This window comes from Panthera pardus, unplaced genomic scaffold (genome assembly GCF_024362965.1).
Source record: "Panthera pardus isolate Hobbes unplaced genomic scaffold, ASM2436296v1 HiC_scaffold_17, whole genome shotgun sequence".
Lineage (NCBI taxonomy): Eukaryota > Metazoa > Chordata > Mammalia > Carnivora > Felidae > Panthera > Panthera pardus.
In genome coordinates this window covers 101,581,535-101,607,932 of record NW_026526732.1, presented here as the reverse complement: position 1 = coordinate 101,607,932, position 26,398 = coordinate 101,581,535, and the positions used below count along the sequence as shown (strand labels likewise).

The following is a 26,398-nucleotide window of genomic DNA, read 5'->3' as shown; positions in this document are numbered from 1 at the left end:
AGATGAAAATGCATTTTCTCTTGTTTAGCATACTAGAGCACTTAAGTGATATTGTAGAGATGACAAAATGGTAGGAAGAGTGAAGCTGGAATTTTGGGTCAATATAAACTTGGCAAGTGCTTAAACCTTAGGAAACATCTGTATCTCCCACCAGCATCCCTCCTCCTTACCTCACAAGATGTACTACCCCACTCCCCAGAAAACTAAAAAAGGAAAATTAAACTGGACATCCCGGAACTACAGATCTAGCTTCCTATTACATCACTAAAATAATATAGCAAAGAAACTTATAAGGTTCTCTCTAAACTGCCAAATAAGTAATTTCTATTAAATATTACAGTGTCAAGACTTAGTGAAAGAGTTCAGAAAGATACCAAGAAAAAAATCAACAATGTCGAGTTTATTATCTCCACATCTGCAACCCACAGGAAGACACAGGCAGCCAATAGTAAAACTTATGGTTTTATTTCTTTTTAAGTTTATTTATTTTTGAGAGACAGATGGGGGGTGGGGGGCAGAGAGAAAGGAGAGAGAGAATCCCAAGCAGGCTCCATACCACCAGCACGGAGCCTGAGGTGGGGCACAAAAGTCATGAACCATGAGATCATGACCTGAGCTAAAGCCAAGAGTCAGATGGTTAACCAACTGAGCCACCCAGGTGCCCCAAAAACTATTATGGTTTTAGAAGCCAAATGCCTTCCTTTGAAATGGAAGGGGCTTTTTGAGTAAAACCACCCTTTGTGTAACATTTCTTGGGTAATGGTATGACTGTTTTGTGTTTCCCAATGTCTACAGTCTCAGAAAAGTTTCTTAAAGTTTCGCAATGAAAGTTTTGATAACTGATTTCAATCTAGTGACCATTAACCTTATGTTCATGCACATATTCATTCATTCTCTTGTAGTCCTTCCAAAGCAGATGTAAAAACTAGGCCTTACAGCACACACTACCCTACCAAGATAAATGCGCATAAACACACACACACACAGGCACTTCCACTCAAATCACTGCCAGAGCAAAAGGGTAAGGAAGCAGGAAATCTCCCTGGAAGAACCTAGAACACAAGTGGTAGGTTAATGCCCACAAGAAGGTGTGGTAGGTAAAGTGGGCAGAACTATGTAGCCAAGCTCATAGCTGAGGTTGAAGCTCAGGAGATCAAATTTTAATGTACTTATACTTTTTCCACTACCCTGAGATCTACTTCCACTAATCAATATAATTTTACATATTTATTTTGAGAAATGTTTACAAAAGAGAACAGATTTTCTTTTCCTTTTTTTTTTTTGAAATATTTTTTCAAGAGAAAATTAGCAGTAATAGTACGGGTTCTAGAATTCTTTTATCTTTTGAGTCCATGCTCCGCCATTTACCAGCTGTGGGTCCTAGAATAAGCCACTGGCCTTTCTGAGAAGTAACTCTGTGAATTGGAGATGATAACAGCAATCACTTCAAAGCTTCATTTTGGAGGGGCTCCTGGTGGCTCAGTCAGTTAAGTGTCTGACTCATGTGATTTCGGCTCAGGTCATGATCCCAGGGTTGCGGGAAAGAGCCTCATGTCAGACTGTGCTGAGTGTGGAGCCTGATTAAAATTCCTATTTTCTCTCTCTTTCTGTCTCCCCCCTTCCTCTCCCCCACTCCCTCTCTCTCAAATAAGAAAACAGATTAAAATCTAAAAATAAATTAAAATAATAGTAATAATAATAATAATAAAACTTGCAGTCGAAGTCAATGGCTTCACTCAGTTCCTGACAAGAAATAAGTATTCTGTTAATGCTATCACTTTCTTTTAGTAGAGGTAGTGTTTCTTTGCAATAAAATGGAGCATAGGGACACCTGGGTGTCTCAGAGGGTTAAGCAGCCAACTCGATTTCAATTCAGATCATGATCTCACGGTTTGTGGGTTCAAGACCGGCATTGGGCTCTGTGCTGACAGCACGAAGGCTACTTGGGATTCTCTCTCCCTCTCTCTGCCTCTCCTCCCCCTCTCAAAATAAATAAACTTAAAAAAATAAATAAAAATAAAATTAAATGGAGCATATACCTCTCTACATGGCTTCAGACCTAGCCCTGATGTTTTTCCTTCCACTTTCCTCAGTCTTACCAAAACAGCAATTACAGATTTTGTTGTTTCATTCTCATGTTCGAAAACTATTGGTTTATGCAGGTAAAGTGACACATCCTGGGAGAAGAAATCCAGCAAGGAAGAAGGATTAACTTTTGATGCAATGGTCCTGGATTAGATGGAATACGGTGTAAAGATGAATTTAAATGCTAGAATGGCTCTCCAAGAGATCTCTTCAAGAAGCTACCAGTACAGGAAAATATTAAGACAGTTTTACCGAAACAAGGAGCTGGGAAACTGTTCCCCATGAATTTCCAAGGGTCCCTCAGGCATGGACACTGAAGGCTTCAATGAGTGTGAGGCTAGAGGACCTGAACTGTAGACCAAATTGCATGCCACCTAGCAGAGTGAGGCTTTTTTCCAGGAGCAGTGCATTGTTAGCATATAAGAAACATTAATAAATTCCTATCTCAAACGTGGAGAAACGTTGCACAGGAGAGAAACCAGTTTGCCCTCTCACCGCACCATTCTAGCTCTGGGTTAAGAAGGTACACCTTTCAGTGCTGCTGGGACAAGGGTCCCCATTCAAACCTTCGGTCCCTGCTACCATTAAAATTTAAAACCAGATTCCGACCCATCACGTAGTGGCACCAGAGGATTGCAATTTCATCCAGCATGATTTTTATTAGCCTTGCAATTTCTTAATGGGCTCCCCTGAGGGCTGGCTGGTAGAAACCTGCACTACCAGTCCGGATTTGCTACAGGCAGCTTAATAAACATGGCAGATGCCCCGTGACAATTGTCATAACATCCGACCAGGGTGCAGAAGGCAGAGCTAAAGGTTAACAAAACCACAGCTCAGGTGGCAGGGAGGCGAATGGGGAAAATACGGGAAGCCGTAGTAATCTGAAGGAAAAGACTGCTCGCTGGATCCACAGTTCTTCCAGCATGGCCAGAGTTCCCAGGAGCTGAGCAGGCAGCTCGCCGCCTCCTGCAATCAGCATGTTTCACACACCTCATCAGTGTCACCACTCCTGACATCTCATTATGCACCAGAGGTGGAAGTGGACAGGTATGGAACACCCGAACTTTTCCTTTTCTTATTATTTCTGCAGCACACCATGAAGCTGGGAGTTAATTAAGTCCTGTGGGACAGACAATCAGTGTCTTTTTTGCTAGGTTAAATTACATTATATACAGATACAAAAAGAGAGAGAGAGAGAGGGGGGGGGGGAGAAAAAAATAATCCCTCAGCTCTTTCCTGGTGAATAGAGTATGTTAGAAATATGATGATTCCAAACTGGAAGCTGAAGTTGATATAGCTCCTTAGCATACAGGGTCTCTAATGAAGTCATGTGACAAACCCACCAGGGATCTTCCTCCTCAGAAGATCTCAAAGCACTTGAAAAAGCACTTTTAAAGAACTTCTTGCCTCAACTCAGAGAGAAAGTTGATTGGGGGATAATGGTAAATCCTATATTATAGGTAGGAAAATTCACTCAGCCATTGTAGAAGAGAACACTTTTTTTGGATTTGTAAAATCATAGACTGAGAAGAAACCGTCAGTGGTAACCCAGAATCATAGAATGTGAGAAGGAGCCTTTTCCCTTACAATGATCTAATCCAAAATTTCCACAGGGAGCCAATAGGTGTTACATGGGAAAAAATAAATAAATAAAATTCTTATGACCAAAGAAGTCTAGGAAAGGCCAAGTTTGACAGAGTAAAACTGTACTTTTCTGCAGGACTCCCTAAGGCTCGAATGTATTCCTGGGTGCCATGACTCACAGAATGGAACGACACCTGCAGCATTTCCCAAACTTATCTGACCACAGACCCTTTTTCTCCAATGTGACATTCTCCATTGCTAACTGCCTAAAAAACTCATATTGGAAAATGCTGATTTAGTCCCATTCCTCATTACAGATGAGAAAACTGAGGTTTTCCTCAGGACTTGCCTATACTCTCACAAGTAGGTATTACCCATAATTACCCATAGCATTCTCTGTAACTTACCAGGAATGTAGAAAACCAGGAGTCCCTATGCTTCCTCTCACTTGGTAAGTCATTCAGCATTTCTCTATACTTCCTTCAGAATACCCATCTTCAATCCTCCCAGCTGCAGCTTTAAGATGCTTCATTTCCTTATGCCCTTGTCTCAGTATTGACCTTCACCTACTTGTATCTGAGCACCAAGAGAACAGCAGCTACCTGTGTCAGGACTAACCTGGCATCTAGGTCACCCTTCAGCCAGACTAGGATTCTGACTGATATGCACTGTAAGGGATATTTCATGAGACAAAGTGGTAGCTATGAAATTTATAAAGCCTCTAACAGCTCTACATTTTCTCCTGGATTAAATCCACTCTTAGTTTGACATCAAGACCACTCATGTTTCCCAGCCTTTGTTTCCAGTCACTTCACTCCCCGTTACTTCCTTTCAAACCTTATATTCCAGCTGAATATAATTACTTATATATAAACCATGTCTTCCCACCTCTAGCACTCTGGAACAACTGTCTCTTCACTAGTATATACCTTTGCTCCTTATCTCTCTTTATCCTTACAATCCTCATAAATTCAGTCCCAGATCAAATGGCACACCCTCCAGAGAATTCCCAGGTGATAAGTTTTCCATCTAGATGATGTCTTGGCCTTCAATGATTTTCCATAATATAATGCAAATATGTTTATTACCATGTTTATGACATTTTGCTCATAGTACATTTATTGGGTTCTTAGATCTCTCCTATCAAACAATACCTTCCACAAGGTAGGGGTTGTAACTGATTCATCTGCAGAGTTAACACAACCCTTCCAAACTTAAAACCATTTTATCCGAGCCCTTCATACTTTCACAATCTTCTGTTGTCTCTCAAAGTAACCATCTAAAAATCCCATACACAGACTAATATGCTCAATATCTGAGGAGGACTAAAGGACAATAATTTCAAGGAGTACCTTGCTTTCTCTGCTGGTCATATTCTTCCATTCATTCAATTTCTGAGTAAAGTCATCAGGTAGTGTCCTTCAAACTCTTATTAATCAATGCCAGGCAGAAAGAGAACAAAATATATTTGCTTCTGCTTGGCTGTGCATACGTTTCCCCTCTGGGAAGAGAAAGAAATTAAATGGCACTGCTTTTGGGTGACTGGTACTGGAGCTGTGAGCCTAGTAGTCGAGGTCCTTGCTTTGACATTAATTCATGGAAGGGTTTTCGTCAGTGACTCTGTCAACTTCACTCCATGTAAATAGGTATTTATTGGGCAGGGACACTAAGAGGCTTAAGTAATTAATATTTGTAATGTGTTTTAGAGGACAGATTATGAGAAACAAACCCTATAACAGACCATTTCTTTCCCTAGTTTTTTTTTCTATGTTATTAGAGGAGGGTTGACTCGCATAGAGCTGAATGATGAGCCATCCCCGTTGGGAGCTGGTACATCATAAAAACAAACACTGTCATTTTGAATCAGGAAGATTGCATATCACCAAAAATATATATGTATAACTGATTTAGAGGTCCTGCAGGCTACTGAAGGTGTATGTGTTTTATGTGGTTATTATGCTTCCTTGTTTGCTTATTCGTTTGTTAAAAGCAAACACTCTACTGAGTTCTACAGGAGATTTACCAATTCTGTTTCCTTTTCATTTAGCCAATTCTCTTATACAGAAGAGGTGCTTTGTTTTCACACATGTAAAAATGCCATGCAACCGCAATGCATTAAGTTATCAAAAGGGATCAGTGAGGAGGACCAGAAGAAGAGGCCTTAGTTTAGAGCCACTAAGAGAAACGTGAGGCCATTGTAGTCAAGCGCTGGGTGATCCCCCCAACTTCCATTCTCAGCTTCCCTTCATCAATAGCCCTTCATCAAGATTTTTCTTTGGGGCATCACTGAGCTCATATTCTCACCCCGGTGTTGGAGTGAGATTAGCTCTATTCTAAGGTCCACAGTGAACACTCATTGACCAAAAACAACCACCAAAGCCTATCTCCCTACACACAGGGAAATGTGGTCAAATAACTCAATTTGGACCAATGAGTCATGAGGAGACATTTGTTGGGAGGTCTGGGAAAAAAGTGTCCTCCTTCTGAGACTGCTCATTAAAGACCCTTTCATTCCCATGTAACATGAAGAGGAAAACAAGCAGCCTTGGGAGCTACTGGCAACCATCTTGTGGGCCCAGAGGAGGCAGTCTTTGCTTAAATCTGACCCTCTAGAAGGTAGGGCAGAGACATGGAAAGAGCCATCTCAGAGCCATCCCATTTGTGAGTCCCGAACTGCTAGATCAAGCCATACCTATGATTCCTGAGATTTCCCATTCTGTGAGCCATTCTGTGAGTCTCTTTATCATTTAGGTCTATTTAAATTGTGTTTTTTGCCTTGTGATTAATGTCTTTATAGATTTTTTTTAAAAGCAAAATTTAAAGAGATAAGAGGGCATGCATGTACAAAAAATACATATAAATAGGTGATATAGAGCTATGGGTGTAAGTATAGACTATAGATATAAATATATGCTCCATTTTAAAAATGGATTCAACATTATGCACAATGCCCCAGAGTGACTCTTAGGAGGAAATAAACAAGATATTTAGCACAGGCAGAAATGCCAGAAATAGCCAAGTCTCTCCACAAACCCCCAGAGTTTGCAACAATATTACAAAAGAAAATAATTCATCTCCCAGCACTAGAAAATCCCACAGAGGATCTTCAAAAGATAAGAACTGTGAGTGAGAATGGCAGCACATGGGGTACCTGGGTGGTTCAGTCAGTCGAACATCTGTCTCTTGGTTTTGACTCAGGTCATGATCTCATGTTTCGTGGGTCTGAGCCCCATGTCAGGCCCTGCGCTGACAGTGCAGAACCTGCTTGAGACACTCTCTCTCCCTCTCTTTCTGTCCCTCCCCTGCTCTCTATCTATCTATATCAAAATAAGTAAATAAATAAACTTAGAGAGCGAGAGAATGGAAGCACACCACCAGTGAAAGGGAGGAAAATAGGAAACAGGAATATAAAAAGAAGCTGATTTTACTCCTCTAAATCCTATCTGGTCCATAATATCTGTCACCTTATTGTTCAGCTTGTCATATCTGCCATCAAGAACATGAACCAGGTCATGATTCCATGTGGATTCATGGAAAAGAATTAAATACACCATGTGGAAGGCAGGAAGTAAGTCATAAGGCTAAAGGTGAAGGACGATGTGGCTAGTCACCACCTAGGACTGGCTAGATTATATGCAGTAACAAACGATCTCAAATTATCTTATAATTGTTTACTTCTTGCTCACACAAAGTCCACTAAAATATTGGCAACTCTCCAGGGTAAAACAACTGTCCTCTATACATTGACCCTATGCTCTGAGCCATGTAGTCATCATGGCAAAGGAGAAAAGAGGGCTGGAGAGTCAAGCCCTAGAAATTAAATGTTTCTACCCACACTTTAAGCAACTCAGATGGCCCATCAGCCCTTAAAAGGGTGGGAAAGTGCAAAGCTTCATTGTGCTCAAAATAGTTGAGAACTGGATACTAGAGATGGCTATCACAGAGGAGAATAAATGCAGAACCATGATAAATTCTCTTGGTTAAGAAAGAGAGGCAGTTCTGGAAAGTCACTTAAATATCCATTAATCTTAGGAGGTTCCTAGCACTTAATTGGAAGCAAGGAAACATTTCACAATGATTCCTTCTGAGTTATAGCTGCCTCTCCCATCAAAAGGAGATTCTGAAGAAATTAGTACAGTGGTAATCATATCCTATAAAGGCCAGAAGTTCTTTTGTCAAATCAACAGAATCAACACATGCCTTTCCTGGTTTTTGTTGGTTTTTTAATGTATAAGTTCCTATGAGCAATTTATTTCTTCAGTAAATGGCTGCTTCTACACAATTCCTTCATTCCTCCTTTAGAAAGGACACATTGCCCTCATTTTAGTAAAGCCAAGGTGATCTCTTGGTGTCTATTTTATGGAAAAGCTGGCCTCATCCACATATTCTTCCTTTGACTTGCATTTATGATGTTTCCATAGAGAAGGACAGCCAGAGAGATAAGCTGAAGCATTGTTGGGGTCAGATACACCTTCATCGATACCCAGGCAGTAGCCTACCATCAACAAACATTAGCCAACAAAAAAGAGCCACAAGAGGTCCTGCCTGACTATCCGACCAGTGGCCAAAGCAATCCATGAAGACAACTGGACAACAATAACTAAATGAACTATCAAAAGGAATATGGCATATGTGCCCTCCATTGATCTGCCCAATGACATTAGTTCAATCACCTCAAAGCTGAAATGAAGCAGTAAGAAAAGAAGCAGAATGTCTGAAATTATGCAGGAAAGTCTATGCCTGAGACTACCATTTCATAGACTCAAAAACAAGTTAACATCATCCACCCATACGAGTGACAGTGCCATAAGGAGAATCTCCACTTCTGGGTAGCAGTTTTTATTAAAAAGCAGTTCAACACTCTCTTAACTCTTTTAATTTTTTTAATGTTTATTTTTGAGAGAGAGACAGAACACAAGCAGAGGAGAGGCAGAGAGAGGGAGACACAGAATCCGAAGCAGGCTCCAGGCTCTAAGCTGTCAGCACAGAGCCCAATTCAGGGTTTGAACTCACAGACCACCAGATCATGACCTGAGCCGAAGTTGGATGCTTAACTAAGACACCCAGGTGTGCCTTTAAAACAATTTTTAATTTTTTTTAAAGTACTCTTATTTCTATCCAACACCCCTGCTTCTATTCTCCTGTCCCCTTTCTCTCCAACTCTAAAGCAACCCCCTGAGAGACAAGAGTTCTTTCTTTCTTTCTGAGCTGGATGTTCAGTTGATGCAGTCAGTTTCCATAATGCTTTCAATGCTTGAACAACCACATTCTCTCTCATCCAAAATGAGATGTCCTTCCCACTCACTTTTACCCAAATTTCTTCACCCTCATGGCTCCAGCTGCTGCTACAGCTAGGTAGTCAAGGCCCTCCACCCTCCTCTCATATAGACATGCATTTCAGGGGCAGTACCATGGTTCTTCGAAGAAAGAGCAGAACTCAGTCATGGCACCATCATCAAGGACCTTGTAGAAGAAGATGAATGACTGAGCAAACAAGATTTTAAAGAGGACATCACTGAGTAGAAAGTCCCAGTTTTCCAAATTAACTGAACTGCCTGTTGTATTTCTTTTTTTTTTAATACGTAATTTATTGTCAAATTAGCTAACAAACAGTGTATACAGTGTGCTCTTTGTTTTGAGGGTAGATTCCCATGTTTCATCACTTACATACAGCACCCAGCGCTCCTCCCAACAAGTGCCCTCTTCAATGCCCATCACCCATTTCCCCCCTCCCCCAACCCCCATCAACCAGACTGGGATCATTATTTGCCATTTCAAATAATCATCAAATACTATATTAGACTCAAAACTGAGAACATTTCAGTTTTTAGCACAATTAAAAATATTTAACATGCCTAGTAAGAAACCACATATCCAAACACTTAGGAAACTCCACCAACACAGACAGCACATCATTCCTACTACCACACCACACCACACCCGCACGCACACATCTAATCTACATCTAATTTCTGACATCTAGTCAGCTACTATCTGAGACCCTTCACGCCTGGGCAGCTACTCATTGTTAGGTAGCCTCTTAATTCTTCATCAGGCTTCAGGAAGATGTGATTCACCATAATGTCTCCAGAAAAGGAACTAATAAACCCCTGAAAAAGCAAGCTTTTCTCTCAGATGAAGAATTAGATATACTGATAAAGTAACATACTCATATATCACAATTTTCACATTCTGTGGCTTAGGGTTTCCATATAATCCACCCACGTCACAGATGGGGAAACTGAGACAGGAGAGTGGAAAACAAGTTGTTCAAGGTCACCAATGAGTCAGCAAAGAAACTAACTTGAGCATCTCTGGTTCTTCATTCATCAAGCTTCAATGCCCTGTAGAATCCAAAGAAACCTATTATAGGGCCAGCCTACCACCCAAAGCAATTTCTTAGCACCTACGCTTATCTGCAAGCTAGCTTAAGTCTCATATTTGGAAAGTCTCAGAAAAAATATAATCTTTACATTCCCAGAATCAGACCCAAAATGAGCCCATGTGTTTTTGCATGACATTAGGTTCCCTGAGAAAATTCCACACAGTATTTATTTAGACCAGAACGGTTTCCATTTACGAAGCTGTACTTTAGAAGGAAATAATCATGTCATGTCCCAGTGGGACTGCCCTCTGCCTGTCATTAATAGAGTCATTTTCACAGAGCTAATAAAACTCACTGTTTTCCAATGAGAACAGAAACTATTATTTTAAGATAAAAGTTAAGAACAAATTTACCTGAGATGATTCAAACTCCTGTGTAGTAATACAATAATTACTTAGTGATATTATAATACCTAAGCATGATAAGGACCTTTTTTTTTGGCCACAATGTGATAGAGTCTTTGAAACCATAGCCTCATTTGCTATTAAAATACCTTGGTGAAAAAGGAACAACAGGCAATGTCATGAACTCATTTAATATAAAGAGTCCTTGAGAAACAGAAAGGCACAATTAATTTGTTTGGATGAATTTAAGCCTGCATTCAGGCCTGAATTCTCTCTTTTTAAAGAAAGAACAAGAGAGAGAACCCTTCAAAGTCTTGGGCTCAATGAAGTGACAAGGCCTCTTTTTCATAGCATGTTCTGGTTAGGACAATACCACAATAAACAATGCCGCAAATTGTGACACCTTAACTGTTCATAAAGGTTTGCAGAACACTCACACACTACCTTTCTTAATTGTATAGTCCCACTCTGTATTCAACCAGAGGTAGTAATATCCAGCATATTATGACAGTTTCCTATGAATGAGACATTGTGCTAACTGCTCCACATGTATGAAATAGAAATTCACAGACAAGAAAGTTTGCCCCATGTTCTATACTAAGTAGAAGGATTAGGGTTAGGGTTTTTATTCAGAGCTCAAGCTCATAACTACTATGGCATAATGCATCTTGAACTTAGTTTCCTCCTGCTACCACCCCTTATAAGGATTGTCTTCCTCCCTCCAAAACCTGGAAGTCAGAGAGTACTAACCCTAACCACTGGAAAGGTTAAGTGACTTGCCACTCTCTCAAAATCTGATAGGACATTGCCAGAACTACAAGCCAGGCCCCAGGAGTCCTGTTCAACCATTTATCCCATTTGTCTCTGCTATCTACCTAATCATCCTAAGGAAGTAAAGTCCCTTTCAGATGTGAAACCATCTGCCTCCCAATTCACCCTGTCCTCACAGTATGTAACTGGTATACATTAGGGGCCTCACTTCACAGAGAAACTACAAGCGGTTCCATAAGTTTTCTCCAAGTCAGGGAGGAATGGTTGTATTCTTACATCTTAGGTCTCTGGCCTAACAACCAGCTCAACCCTGCTTTCAACAGCACCTACCTCCACAGGCACACAAGCTCCATGATACACACTGAATAAAATGTCGTTTGAAAGGAAAGGAGAAGAATAGGAAGAGAAGAAGGAAGGGAGGGGAGGGGAATGAGAGGATAGGAGGCAGAGGAGGGAAAGGGGTGGGGGGGAATAGTAAGAGAAGAAAGGAAAGAATAAGGAAGGAAAAGAAAAAGAGACAACAAAAAACAAAAGTGAAAAAGCGTTTTTGTATTTCAGTAATAGGAAAAAAAATCAACGAGGGAATGGAAGGTCACTTCAAATTTGCCTCTATCTAGCTACACATATTTTTAAAATGTAAAATTTGTCACATCACTGTATTACACCAATTTTATAGGTGAGTCCTCTTCAACAAAAGTAAACATTAAATTAAGCAGTAGTAAGTAGTAAGCAGTAGTAAGCTTACTAGTAATCCAGTACAGGTATATACTTTTATCCACCCATCCATCAAAGAGGAATCCAATATAGATCCTACTCTCAGAGAATTTAGCGTCTAGTTGGGAGAGAGGAGATTTTAATAATTATAAATATTTTAAATAATTTTAAAAGATAAATTCCTTAAGACAAGTATGATACACTACTATGAGATTTCCCAAAAGGAAAATCCTTCAATTTGTATTAAGGAAAATACAATCCTCCTGAAGGAAGTGTGCGTTGAAGAGCCCAAGTAAAATTTAAAAACAGAAGTCCCTAAAGATGGTGGTAATTTGACCATTTGACATCAGGGTTGTCTGAGAGCTATTTTGTGGTCACTAGATAAATAGATGTGGCGAGAACCCTGTGGAGTCTTTGTCTTGTCAACTCAAATAACACTCTTGAAGACCACAGCTTTAATCTAAGCACCTTTAACTGAGAAACCATCCCTATCACTAGTGATGTTAAGGATGGGCATGAGGAAGGTACTACTCAGCCATGATACTCATTTGCATCCTTCTTTTCTCTTCCTGCTTGTGATCTATACCAGCTGCCTTCATTTCCTTGCCACTCCTCAACCCTACAAAATCTGGTTTTTCTCCCCACCAATACCATCCTACAGCCTTAAATGTTACTAAGGATCTCCTCGTCATGATATTTTTGATATATCTCATCACACCTTCCTTCGATCCCTCCCCTCTCCTGTCTTTCATGATGCTGCTGCAAGAGCTTTCAAACATACATTTAGCAACAGAACCCTTCTTTCAATTGAGATCTTAAAGCTCCAATTGATTACCATAGCTTTAAAGTAACACTTGAAATGAAGCAGTGTAAGTACTCAAAATTTGTTCTTTTTCAAGGTAGTTTTGGCTATTCATTGTGTTTCCATAATATTTTTGAATCTGCCTGGAAATTTCTACAAAAAAAAAAAGGGAACATATTGGGATGTTTTGTTGGAATTGCATTGACTCTAAATATTATTTAGAACATACAACTGAACTGTAAGAACTAACATCTTAACATTACTGATAATTCCAATAATGGATCTCTTAAGGTTTCCTCTAGTTTAGATTCATTAATCTTAGATTTGTGGGTTTGTAATTTTCATCTAACTTGAAAAATTTTTGTCATTATTGTATTAAATATTTTTTCTTTCTTTTTTAATATAATTTATTGTCAAATTAGCTAACATACAGCGTATACGGTGTGCTCTTGGCTTCAGGTGTAGATTCCTGTGATTCATCACTTACATAAAACATCCAGTGCACATCCCAACAAGTGCCCTCCTCAATGCCCATCACTCATTTTACCCACCACCCCACCCCCTTCTACCCTCAGTTTGTTCCCTGTATGCAAAAGTCTCTTGTGGTTTGCAGGCCTGTTTGTAACTATAAAAAATATTTTTTCTTTTTTTTTTTAAATGTGTATTTATCATTTTGAAAGAGAGGGAGAGAATGTGAGGAGAGGGGCAGAGAGAGAGAGAGAAAGGGAGAGGGTCCTAAGCAGGCTCCATTGCTGTCAGTGCAGAGCCCAATTCGGGGTTTGATCTCAAGAATTGTGAGATCACAACCGTTCTGAACCAAAATCAAGAGTCAGAAGCTTAACTGACTGAGCCACCCAGGTGCCCCTCATTGAACATTTTTCTGTCCCTCCTACCTCTACCTCCTTTTCCATACCAGCTCCCTACATAAGTGCCCTGAACTGTGATACCTGATTGCTTCTTCCAATGAGATTGCTTCTCTCTGCTTGGGTTCTATTTCCCAGTGCTGTGTTTGGAACTGTACTCCCAGACAGAAAGCCACTCTTCATGTGTCCCACCCCCTTCTCTCAAGAACCACAACCTTGTGCTATTATCCAATGTCCGAAATTTATTCTGACAGGTTTTGTAGTTGGTTGTGGCAGGAGGGTAAGTCTAAAACTCATTAATCTCTCGTGGCCAAACCCAGAAGCCCTTCCATTCACACTCAAGAGCAATGCACTAAAAATCTAAGAGGATGATCTATGTTGAACTTCATGAGGCTTTCAAATATAAAAATCTGTGGGTCTTTACTCTGGCTGAATCTCTCCAAAGAAGGATCTTCATCTCCTTTCTAGAAGGAGAAGAATTTGGGTTGCCAGAATTCCAAGCTGGGCAGAAGAAAGAATTTAATGGGATCAGGGGAAGTTGACCTCTCTCTAAAGAAAGAAGACTTTCCATTCATCTGCCAGATTTCAATACCATCCACCATCCTCATCTCCTTACTTTTGCAATCAAGCACCTAATTAATATCTCACTAATTCAATCTGTGTACAAATTATGCCTCTGTCTCCTAGTGGGAGGGGTAGGAATAGATATCTGGTTGGGTTGGCGAGCAGCAGTATTCTGAGGATCTTGCGATTCTGTATAGGGTATTTCAAATAATCCACACACACACTTAATTTTTAGCATCCTGCTTCAGACCTCTTTCCTGGTACTTACATTTCTGTAAACCTAAAGCTTGTTTAGGGTTCTTTGGGGCAAATTGTCTTGCCTTTTATAGAAAGTTCCCTTTGCAGGAACTTAAATCATATGTGCCTTTCATCTTCACATAATGTTGTGTTTGTGTTACAAATACCTCATTTTGTCAAAGAAGAGATTTATGCCTCTGTTTCTTGTTCTCCTTTTAATATACCTAACTTGAAACAGGTTCCTGACTCTGCATGGTTAAGAATCTATTCTTATCTATAGTAAGTTTCACAGCCACATTTTCAACACTTTTTATCGTCGGGGGTTTTTTTGTTTGCTTTTTTGGGGTTTTTTTTTTTGGCTGTTTTGGGGGATATTGGTTCATTGCTTTTTCTTGTATCCCATATCATCTCCATGCCTGGATTCATTTTACAATTTGCCAGACTATATCATTTTTAAGAGAGTGCACAAGGGTGATAAACTTTCTGAACTTTGTATAGTGTGCATGTCTTTATTTTGTTCTTACACCAAATAGTATTTGACTGCATATAGGATTCTAGGTTTAACATCATTTTGCAGATAACTTGAACAGCATTGTTTTCAGACTTCTTTTTTCACTGATATGGCAGATCAGATGTTCAGAGAAACCTCTTCCAGTTAGCACAACTGAAATTGCTGGGTGAAACATCTGGATCAGTCAAGTGAATGTAAAGGAATCCCTTTGAGGCAGAAATGGGGAGAATGCTATGTTCCTGCCCCTCCCTCTTTCCCTGGAGTTTCAAAGTTGCCATGGGTTTGACTGAGTTTAACAAGGGTCCTAACATCCATAGTAGACAAAATCCAAACAAACAATTCCTCTTTGTTTTATGGGCTGCACTTAAGACTTCACCCTAAGAGCCACAAATCCAACCACTTCATGTACAAAGGGAAAGAGAGAGGGAGGGAGGGGGTAGCAGGGAGGGAGTGATGATGTAGAGGGAGGGAGGAGAAGGAAAAGATGGGGAGAGGGAGACAGGGAGGGATGGAGAAGGAGGATAGGAGGGAGAGAGAAAAATTGTCAACCCAGCAATTCCCACAGTCAATCCCTCTGTTAATTACCCCGACTCAGTATCTGCCCTGGCCCAGCTTCAAATTTCTCCCAGAGTTCCATAGAAAAGTATAGCTTAGGGACGCCTGGGTGGCTCAGTAGGTTGAGCGTCCGACTTCGGCTCAGGTCATGATCTCACAGTCTGTGAGTTCGAGCCCCGCATCAGGCTCTGTGCTGATGGCTCAGAGGCTGGAGCCTGCTTCTGATTCTGTGTCTCCCTCTCTCTCTGCCCCTTCCCTGCTCATGCTCTGTCTCTCTCTGTCTCAAAAATAAATAAAAACATTAAAAAGTTAAAAAAAATATTTAAAAAAAAAGAAAAGTATAGCTTATATTCTATCAGTTCTCTCTAAACTTGCTTGCTTTGTGTTTGTTCTACTGTGGTTTCTCTACCCATCCAACCCAATCCATTATTTGTCCTTCAGAAATCCCTCAAAACTGCTGGTTGTCTTAGAGCACCTTATAGTGTTTTCCAGCATTCTTTGAATTCTTCGCTTTAATAGATTTTCTTTTTTCAGTGTATCACAGTAATACATAGTAGGCATAATTAATGCCTTGTAAAGAAAAGAAAAACATACCTGAGCTGAAATGAAAAGAAGACCATGATGTATTCATTCATTTGTAAATCCATTCATCCATTCCATAATTTTTAATGAGATCTGCCACGTACTGGCCTAGTTCAAAGCATTTGGAAACAGCAGTGGCAAAACCAAGTTCTATTCAAAGGAGCTTATATCCTAGAGTGCCATTAGATTTTTTTATTATTATTATTACAGGTTATGAGGAGCCTGGGTGGCTCAGTCAGTTAAGGGTCCAACTCTTGATTCTGGCTCAGATCACAATCTCACATTTCGTGAGTTACACCAGGCTCTGTGCCGACAGCTTACTTGAGACTCTTCCTCTCTCTCTGCCCCTCCCCTGCTCATACTGTCTTTCTCAAAAATAAATAAAAATACTTTTTAAAAATACAAGTTGAAGAACAAGATAAATAACACAATAGCATTTTTGTGTGGAAATGGGTGTGGGTACACCTGTGTGTGGGTGTGTCTGTTTCCTTTCAGATAAGAATCTTCAGGGGACAGGATTAGAGAAGCAATATGTGATTTGGCTTGTTTTAACTACCCCTGTTTGCATTTCTATACTGTTAGTACAATTGATTCAGTCTCTGTTCCAGACACTTGGGATATACGAGTGAATAAGGCAGGTCAACATTTCTGCCTTCTGGAAGATCATATTCTAGCAAGTCAGACACTAAACAATAAACATAATAAATTAGTAACTGATGTAGCATATTGGCAGGTGATAAGGACTATGGGAAAATAGAACAGATTAAGTGAAATTGCAAGTATGATATATGGAATGAGCAGCAGTGGGGCGCAGCATTAAATAGGGTGGTAAAGGTAGACCTTGATAAGGAAGCAACGTTTCAGCTTTTACATTTACATTACATTTATAAAAGTAAAAGGTTATATCTCAAAAAGGAGGAGGAAGAGTATTCAAAGTAGAAGGAATAATCAATGCAAAGGTTTCAGTGTGGAAGCAAGCCTGGTAGGTTCCAAGAACTGCAAGGAGCCAGTACTCCTTCCTTGGAAGGAAGTTCCAAGCCCAACTTCCAAGGGCTTGGAACAGAGAAGGTACATGTGACAGAAATGAGGGGTAAATATAGAGAGGAACTGCAGAAGGGGGTTGGTGCGTAGAATGGCCCTTTAGGTCAATGTAAGAACTCAGCTATTAATTGCAAGAGAATTTGGGAGCCAATAGAAAGTTGGTGAGAAGAGTGAAATCATCTGACATATTTCGAAATGATCATGAGAGTCCCATTAAAAGAGCCTGAAGGGAGGCCAGGGTGGAAACAAGTGAACCAGTTGGGTGAGTCTTGTAATACTCAGTAAAGCATGGTAGTGATGACGATAGCTGACTTGGTACAAAGTAGTCAGATTAAAGGTACAATCAGCATAATTTCCTGATGGATCTGATGTAGAATTTGGAAGTCCAAAAATGTCTCCATGGCCTGAACAACTGAAAAGACACCAACTCAGTCCAGGACTATGGTGGGGAACAAGGAGTAGCACGGACAAGCAGGGACAATCAGGAGTTGAATTTAGAATCTGAGGGATTTGAGGTGCCACTTCCATATCCAGGGAAAGAGATCAGTAAGCCTTAAGGTTCAGGAATCTAAAGTTCAGGAGAGAGCTTTGGGATGGAGGGGAAGATTACAACTGGGGAGTCATGAGCATGGATGTATATATTATATATATTTCAAAAATTTGAAGAGATCATTTTCAAGAGTCGGCATGCCATTTTCTTACCTACCACATTTCCTTTTCCATATCTTTGAACACTTTGACTAACCCAAGTTATCAAGTGCAGACTATCGTGTGTGTTCCTCCTCTCCATTCCCTCCACTACTTCCCTAGTTCGGTGCTCTGTCGCCCAGTTGAGATGCTCCTGCCTCCCGTGGCTTGCCCAAGTTACCCCACACACAACAAACAGATCACACTGTTTTGTGTGACTAAAGCACACCTGTGATCATGCAGTAACTGCTCAAAGATAACCCGTGACCTGGTGAATTCAATGACCAAACACTTAGCCTGCCATCACAATCCCAGCCTACCATTCCAAACCTACAACTCACTAGTCCCCTTCACACACATCATGTTCTTTGCACTGTCCCTGTGGGTTCTTGCCTCAGTGACTTGTGCATCCTGGTTCCTCTACAGAAACACCTTTCCTTGGCAACCCTGAATGCCTAACCCCTGCCCATTCTTCAAGGCATGATAAAAATGCCACCTGCTTCAGCAGATCTGGATGACTGCCCCATATGGAAATAATCTTTCCCACCTCTGATACCCCACTTGACAGTAGGGGAATAGCACAGCATGAGCAACATTTTCCTAAGAGAAGCAAACACATATAAACACAAGAGAGATTCTGAAAGTAAGATGGTCCGGGGACAAACAGATTTGGATAATACTCCACACAAAAGCTCTCTCTTAGAAATTCGCATTACGTGTTCACATGTGAACATTCTCAAAAGTCCTTTGGGGGAGAAAAAATACGTACCTTTCTTTAATCCAGCTGTCACAAATGTATTTGACCTTGGAACACTTGTATCACAAAATACTCATTAACATTTTATGAAAGATATGTTCCAAGGTTCTCACCTAGTACTGAGAGCTGGAGACCTGAATTCTAGTCCCAGTTAAGCACCTGTCAGCACTGGTTTTCCCCAGATTCAGGTCCAGATAAGGCAATTGTGTATGCCTACACAGGTAACAGGTCAACACCACATCTGAGAAGGGAAACCAGACATCCCAACACCTATAGGGTAACCATACATACCAGGACTGGTATCTCCTAGACACTGGCACTAGCCTAGTAGATTTTCACAGACAAGCCCAGCTGGTTCGTAAAGATTAAACGGTTTATATCCCTCATAATGATTTATGGCCATGTGGGCTATGATGCCAAATTACTAGGTGTGTGACCTTTGTCAGGTCACCTCTCTTTCAGGACCTGTTAGCTCATCTCTTGAATGAGGGGGCTTGTCTGGATGGTGCCAACATTCCATGCAACTGTGATTAATGGACACTATGTGTCCAGCTTTGAGCCTCACCTACTTCTTATATGGTCTCTCTTCCCTATTATCCCCTAAAGGGGTCTCTTTCCATGTTATTTTTTATTTCTTTCAGAGCATGGCAGAGAACCTTGAACATGGCTGGATCTCAATAAATACATGCTGCATACAAATTTAAAGAAGACTGAAGCATTTAGACCTCTGACAAAAATTCAAAATTACTCCTTGAGATGATGAAAAATTAAATGGAATCTAAGAAGCAAAATGATCTGGTCAAAGCAGCAAGCCCCATACAGAAATAATGGCAGATCATTTGCTAACACTACTACCAACAAACTAGCCCTGCCAGTATCAGCTAACACTGGACATTTGTCTGCTGTGAGGAGTGGTTACAGTGGCTCACATGTTAGGATATAAACCTCCAACCAATCTTATTAGGTGGGTACTATTATTATCCCCACTTTACAGATGAGAAAAATGAAGCACAGAGGGGTTAAGCAACTTGTCTGAAGTCCACCAGGTGGCAAGTGATATGTTCAAACCCCCACAGTCTAGCTCTAGAGCCCGCACTTAGGCACTGTGCAAACTGCCTCTCCCTCCCTTTCACTGGCATTCTTCACACGAGCATCCCAACAGCCCACATTAGTGCTCAGGCAGAAACCGGGGCTTGGGAAGGCTTCGAGGTTACTCAGTGTCCTATAGCTCTCATTCCACAATACAACACTGATACACAATACAATCAGCAAAGTCACTGCCCTATGATAAACATTTGAGCTATCACGGACAGCCAACTGCCAAGAGAGGGGCACGAGGGGCACCTGGGTAGCTCAGTCAGTTAAGCGGCTGACTCTTGATTTCGGCTCAGGTCGTGATCTCATGGTTTGTGAGTTCAAGCCCTGCGTCGGGCTCTGAGCTGACGGCATGGACCCTGTTTGGGATTCTCTCTCTCCTTCTCTCTGTCTGCCCCTCCCTGCCTCACTTGAACACTCTCTCTCAAAACAAATAAATAAACATTAAAAAATAATAATAATAAACAAAAACTATGCCTACAAACCCAGGAAGTATAGTTTGGGATTGGGAAGGTTTAACCAAAGCAGCATTCAGTAGACAATCTCATGTAGTGTGCAGCACATAATAGGCACTCCATTAATGTTTCTTCCAAATCAAAGAGACAAAAAGGAAATCTAAGAATTGCTTTCATAATGAAAACGGCACCTAAGGAAGTAGGTGCTCAATAAATATTATTTTTTATCCATGCATCGTGAGAAGTCCAGAGAGTTGTAAAAGATGATCTGATATATTTCCAAAGAGCCCTCAGCCTCTGATTTCAATTCTCAAAAACTCCCTGAGGAGGCTATGGACACTCTCTCTCTGTGGGGACTTTTAAGAACACATTCTTAGGGGAGCCACTTGAAGGGGTGGTTTAGATTATTTCCAAACAGATAAATTAAGGTAAAGAGGCTAGACCAAACGCCCCCACAGTGCTTCCCAGTTCTAATTTCCATGTAATCACCTCAGAAGCTGAAGCTTCCACTCTGATCTCCATGGAACAGATGAACTGGATGGACCAGCAGACATTGCCATCCCACCAACTGAGGATGGCTGAGTGATTTGGAAACCTTCCAGAAGGGCCTGGTTAAATTGAGGGCCATTTATTTCATGAAGAAATAAACCACAGAGAGCCCCTTTCAAACATGCACGCAGAAAGCAGGACAAAATGCGGAGGAGATTATCTGTTCAGAATTTGCTTTAAAAGAGCCCAGGCAGCACTCATTTATTTTTGAGAAAATATATGATTAACCAGAGTTAACTACGAATTCAGATGTTGTGCATTAGACCAGCTTCTCAAAGTTTGAGAGCATTTAATATTACATATCGCTGCCATTTGGACTAAATTGTTTTTTTAATGTACACAATATTACAAATTTAATTTGAGCTGTTTGAATCAGTCTGTAAAAAAGATTTGATTATACCTGAGTGTTCTGGCCCCAGCTTTTCCGTATCTCAGTAATCTTGGCGGTAATTGGCTGATTAGGCGTCTCACACTCCATCTTTGCCTCAGTTTCCATGGTAATGTTACAGGAGCTATTATAGATGAGAACTTCATCTCTTTCCACTTTAGGGCTGAAACGAGAGGGGAGGTTAAATGGGGTGTCATCAATCTTAATGAAATGCAATTATTTTTACTCTTATTAATCATTGCAAGCCATTAGCTTGTGGCAACTATAGGCCACCATTTGTCAAATTTTGCAAATTTCCGTAATTTTGTTTCCATTCTTTTATTGTTTATTTGTTTTCCTTTTATCTGCACACCCTGCAATGAAAATGCACATGGTAAATATCTTTCACTGAGGCCTTTCTCTTTTCCGAATCTATTAGGAACATTAGCAAAAGCTTCTCCAAAACCCAACTTAACAAGCAATGTGCACACAATACTTCCAGTGCCAAAAATGGAAGCAAATGTTGGGCAGAGGTGTTTTTTTTTTTCTTTTCCCCTTTCCTCTTTCTGTTCTTACTCACACTTAGTGTTGGGGGAGTGAATTGCCTGAATCCCCCCAGGGCAGATGGAGAAATTGGAAAACCCACACAACTGGCTAACTGGTCCCTAATTCCAACTGTGAAAAAATGAGCTCATTTAGGCTTTCAATTCCCTCTCCCCAGCTGATGGCAATGAGGCTCTGTTGCTAGCAGTGGAACATTAACTTAGTAAATTAATTAAACTTACTTAACAGCCCAGACTAAGGAGATTCGATATATGTGCCAGTTATACTACCAGCCACTCGCTTTAAAAGTCCTCTTGCTTTAAGGAGAGAAGCCAGACTGGATTTAAAATGAAAAACAGCAGTGTAGCATTGCAGAAAGTCTAAAAATATGCTGTGTACCAGAGGTGAAAGCATGGTTATTGCAGGCTATTGTCCCCAACAGGTGTGACATTTACTCAACAATAATCCTGGCTTTAGGCATTGTTGCAACTAACTCAAAGAGTATTAGTAACAATAGTGCATGGTGTCTTATACTTTTCAACAGTTTCATTTGTATGATCTCATTTTGGCCAGTAAAGTAGGTAGAGGCATAAAGAACATAACCCACACAGATCAGAAGATTCACAAAAAGCCAAACGTAGCAGTACAGCAGTTCCAAGATGAGAACTCAGGTGTCCTGTCTCCTAGAGCAGTACTCTCAAGTTCTGAGATGCTGTTTAAACATCAGCATGAAGAATGATCGGTCTTCTTCATGGGAAGAAGGGAAGACGAGGAAGGGCCATGGAAAGAGCAAAAGGTCACTCACTGCCTGAGAAACTATAAGTCATGCCGAACTGGAGTCTCTTTTCTCAAATCAATGTCAACATGGTTTCTCCCACAATTTGCTAGAAATAGTGAAAAGGATAACTACCATATCTACTTAGTCTTCAACTCTTCATAATAAAATATTCCCAGTTTCACATTCACCCAAGTCATGACTTCCACGCCCACCGTACTCTGGACTTACTCTAGATGGTCCATATTTTAACATCATGTGGCCCAGAACTGAACACCCATAGTTTGTGTTAACCACTAGGGCCATGGTCTGTGCTTATCTGAGCCCTCCCTCCCATGGCAACCAACACTGTGCTTGTTTTGTAGCTCCATGCTTAAATTAAGGTGGTGGTAAACTCAAAGTCTCAGATCCACAACTACCTGAAGATTTTACCATGTTGCATTTGTTCGTGATTTCCTGAGAAGCATTAGCATGCAGAGGTTAGGCTTGGAAGCAGGCCAGCTAGATATGAATCCCCCAGCTGATATTTACCATCTCCAGGACGCTGTGAGGACATTACTCTCTAAGCTTTGGTTCCCATGTTTATAAAATGGAGTTATCATTATCAGGTACCTATTTTATAGAGGTGCTGAGCAGGGGGGGGTGAAATGCAACCTACAAAATGATTTGTAAAGAATCTGGCACACAGTGTTTGAGAGAGGCAACTCATTACAGTTTTTGGTTTAGTGGTGTTGGCGATATTATTGTTGAAATGTAAATGTGGGAATTGACATTCATTATTGTTACATGTCTTCTCACTGATGTGGACCCATTGTTCAAATGCATTTTGAACCTGGAGCCAGTTGTAACTCCAAATCCATTTAGCTGAGCCATCGTCCAAGGGGTAGACAGAGCCACAGGGTAAATAAAGCATTTGCTCCTGAAGTGTCACTTGTTCTCAAAGATTCAGGAAAGTAATTTAGCTTTTATATTAAAATGTCATGTAATATTTAGACAAATATGGCAACATGGTGGAATAGAATGCAAAGTTCACATGGGTTTTTCAAATAAAACACCTGATTTCAAAGCCAGTGTGTTAGGCCACTCGACTTTGCAGCTAGAACCTTTCTTTTGCCACTCGGGTGGGGGTTGGAGATGTTGGAATAGTTTGAGAAACTCTCCCTCTATATTTCCATCAGAAATCACTTATAAATTTATCAGAAAGTAAACAAATTTGGTGTGCCACCCATCATTTTCCTTATGAATCAGTACCCAGATAGCTACAAATGGTCCTTGAGTTATAAAGATTTGACTTATGATTTTTTGACTTTATGATAGTATGAAAGCAAGATGCAGTTAGTAGAAACTGTATTTCTAATTTTGAACTTGGATCTTTTTCCTGGACTAGAGATATGTGGTACAATCCTCTCTCATGATGACAGGCAAAAGCAGCTCCCAGTCAGACAAAATATCATGAAGGTAAACAGTCTACACACTTAGGGCCATCCTGTCCCTATACAACCATTCTGTTTTTCGTGTTTTAGTAGCCAATAAACTACATGAGATATTCAACAATTTAGTATAAAATGGCCTTCATGTTAGGCGATTTTGCCCAACTGTAGGCTAATATAAGTGTTCTGAGCATGTTTAAGGTAGACTAGACTAAGTTATGATACTAGGTATGTTAACTTTATTAAATGAATTTTCAACTTACAATATTTTCAACTTACAATGGCTTTATTGGGTCATAACTTCATGGTTACGTCGAGGGAGATCTGTAGTTTTATTTCTGAAAGCTCACAGACCATATGATTAATAATTCATTCTGGAATTTTATCAGGGATAACACAAGCTTAGTTGTCTAAATTTCCAGAATCCCCTTTTACCCTTTTTAGGGAAAGAGTGTTTGTCTCCTCTCCTCTATCTGCTCTGTGGCTCACTCTTATCTTCATTACCAGCAGTGGATTCTCAATCCTACCAACAACTAATTTGTACTCAGTGACACAAATGATCTAGAATACAAACTTGAACTCAAGGAAAGGAGTAACAAACTTCCTATACAACCTTTTTTTTTTTGGTCTTGGTTTTCTACCCTGCTAATGAGCCTTCTACTGCCCTTTCCAGGATCTTCATCAGCAAAGACTAGAATAAAATGGAGTAAATCACCCAGCTCCTCTCTCATGCACTGTCTTCCCTAATCATGTCATACTGCTCGGAAAGAGTTAAAACCACTTTATTTTAATGTTTATTTTTTTTGAGAGAGAGAAAGAGAGCATAAGCAGGGAAAGGGCAGAGAGAGAAGGAGACACAGAGTCTGAAGCAGGCTTCAGGCTCCAAGCTGTTAGCACAGGGCCCAATGCAGGGCCCAAACTCATGAACCAGAAGATCATGACCTGAGCTAAAGTCAGCCACCCAACCCACTGAGCCACCCAGGTGCCCCTAAAACCACTTTTTATTATCTTAGACCTTTTTTTTTTAAACAGGCTTTAGATAATATATATATATATTATCTAAATATATATATATATATTTATATATATTTTATATATTTTATATTATATTATATTTTTATTTATATATATTTATATATTATATATTTTATATATAATTTATATTTTGTATATATTTTATATATATATATATATTTTCCCCCCCCTGGTTATCTCCCTGGAGACTACTTTTCATTAAAAATCCATCATCAAAATTAGCAGAGACACCAGGATATCACAAATAGACCATTGGGGCACTTAAGTGGCCTAGTCGGTTAAGCGTCCAACTTCAGCTCAGGTCATGATCTCACAGCTCATGAGTTCAAGCTCTGTATCAGGCTCACTGACAAGGCAGAGCCTGCTTGGGGTTCTCTCTCTCTCTCTCTCTCTCTCTCTCTCTCTCTGCCCCTCCCCCCTCCCAAAAAATAAACTTCAAATAAAATAGACTAACATTTACAAATTTTCAGAGTTTCCTAATAGCTATTATTCCATGTTTTCTTCCACAATTCTATCAGTTAAGTAGTACAAATGGGCACATTTAAATATAATGTATGTGTGTGTGTGTGTGTGTGTGTATATGTGTGTGTACACACACATATACACACATACACACATATATATATATACACACACACACATACACACACACACACAGAACATATATGTGCAGAAAGACACACAAATATTTATTTTGAGGGAATGAGATAAATAGTTTTGGTCCAAATGGTGGCAAAAAGATTTCCAGAACCTAAGTTTCCTGACTCCTAATCTATGGTTCTTTCAGTTGGTCTGATCAGAACCCAAAGTAAGCAGGTAATCTTGCATACGCTATCTAGGACAGGCAACAAAACATCTGCAGTGTTTATGTCTCCCTCAGTTAGCCTGAAATTGCTTCTGGTGGTTCTGGAATATCATTGAACTGCTCACTTCAGCCCAGGCTCCCATCACTGGCACTGAAGGCACAGCATCAGGCCAAGTACACTGTCATTCAGAGGCTTGGTTTCCAGTCCTGACACTACCAAGGCTAGACTGTGTGACTCTGGAAAGATATTGTTTCCTTAGAATAGAATCTAAACTCTAAACTCCTTACTTTGGCCTCCAAGACCTTAAATACTTCTCCAAGCTCACATAGAGAACTTTCCTTCCTTCTTACTCTACTTCTGTCCTTCTGGCCTCTGATAGTTGTGTTTTCTGGTTATTAAATTGGTATATGTTCACTAAAAAAAAAAAACATAAAAACCCAATAAATAGATGTAAGTAATACTCCAACCACATAGGGTAGGCATTCAACATTTTAGACTACATCCTTCCAGTCTTTTTTCTAATCACCTGTTATATGCATGTATAAACACATATACTATATGTACACCTTTAAGATTAAATTGATGCACTATTTTGTGACCTGTACCTATTACTTCCCAACATATTGTAAGCATCTCCCTTTCCAGTTAAATATTCTGCATCATGACTTTTTTTATTTTTATTTATTTTTAAATTTACATGCAAGTTAGTTAGCATATAGTGCAACAATGATTTCAGGAGTAGATTCCTTAACGCCCCTTACCCATTTAGCCCACCCCCCTCCCAACCCCTCCAGTAACCCTCTGTTTGTTCTCCATATATACGAGTCTCTTATATTTTGGCCCCCCTCCCTGTTTTTATAT

At 40.2% G+C, this 26,398-nt stretch overlaps 1 protein-coding gene across 2 annotated transcripts in view; it reads right to left on the bottom strand.

Moving 5' to 3' along the window:
• Positions 1-26,398, bottom strand: part of PKHD1 (PKHD1 ciliary IPT domain containing fibrocystin/polyductin) — a 488,429-nt gene that overhangs the window by 367,529 nt on the left and 94,502 nt on the right. For both annotated transcript variants that reach the window (XR_002082091.2, XM_019457395.2), the window contains exon 35: positions 20,982-21,132. Coding sequence is in view for 1 of the 2 variants with exons in the window: in XM_019457395.2 (XP_019312940.2) it covers positions 20,982-21,132 (151 nt within the window). In the remaining variant the exon portion in view is untranslated. The remainder of the gene's footprint in view (positions 1-20,981; positions 21,133-26,398) is intronic.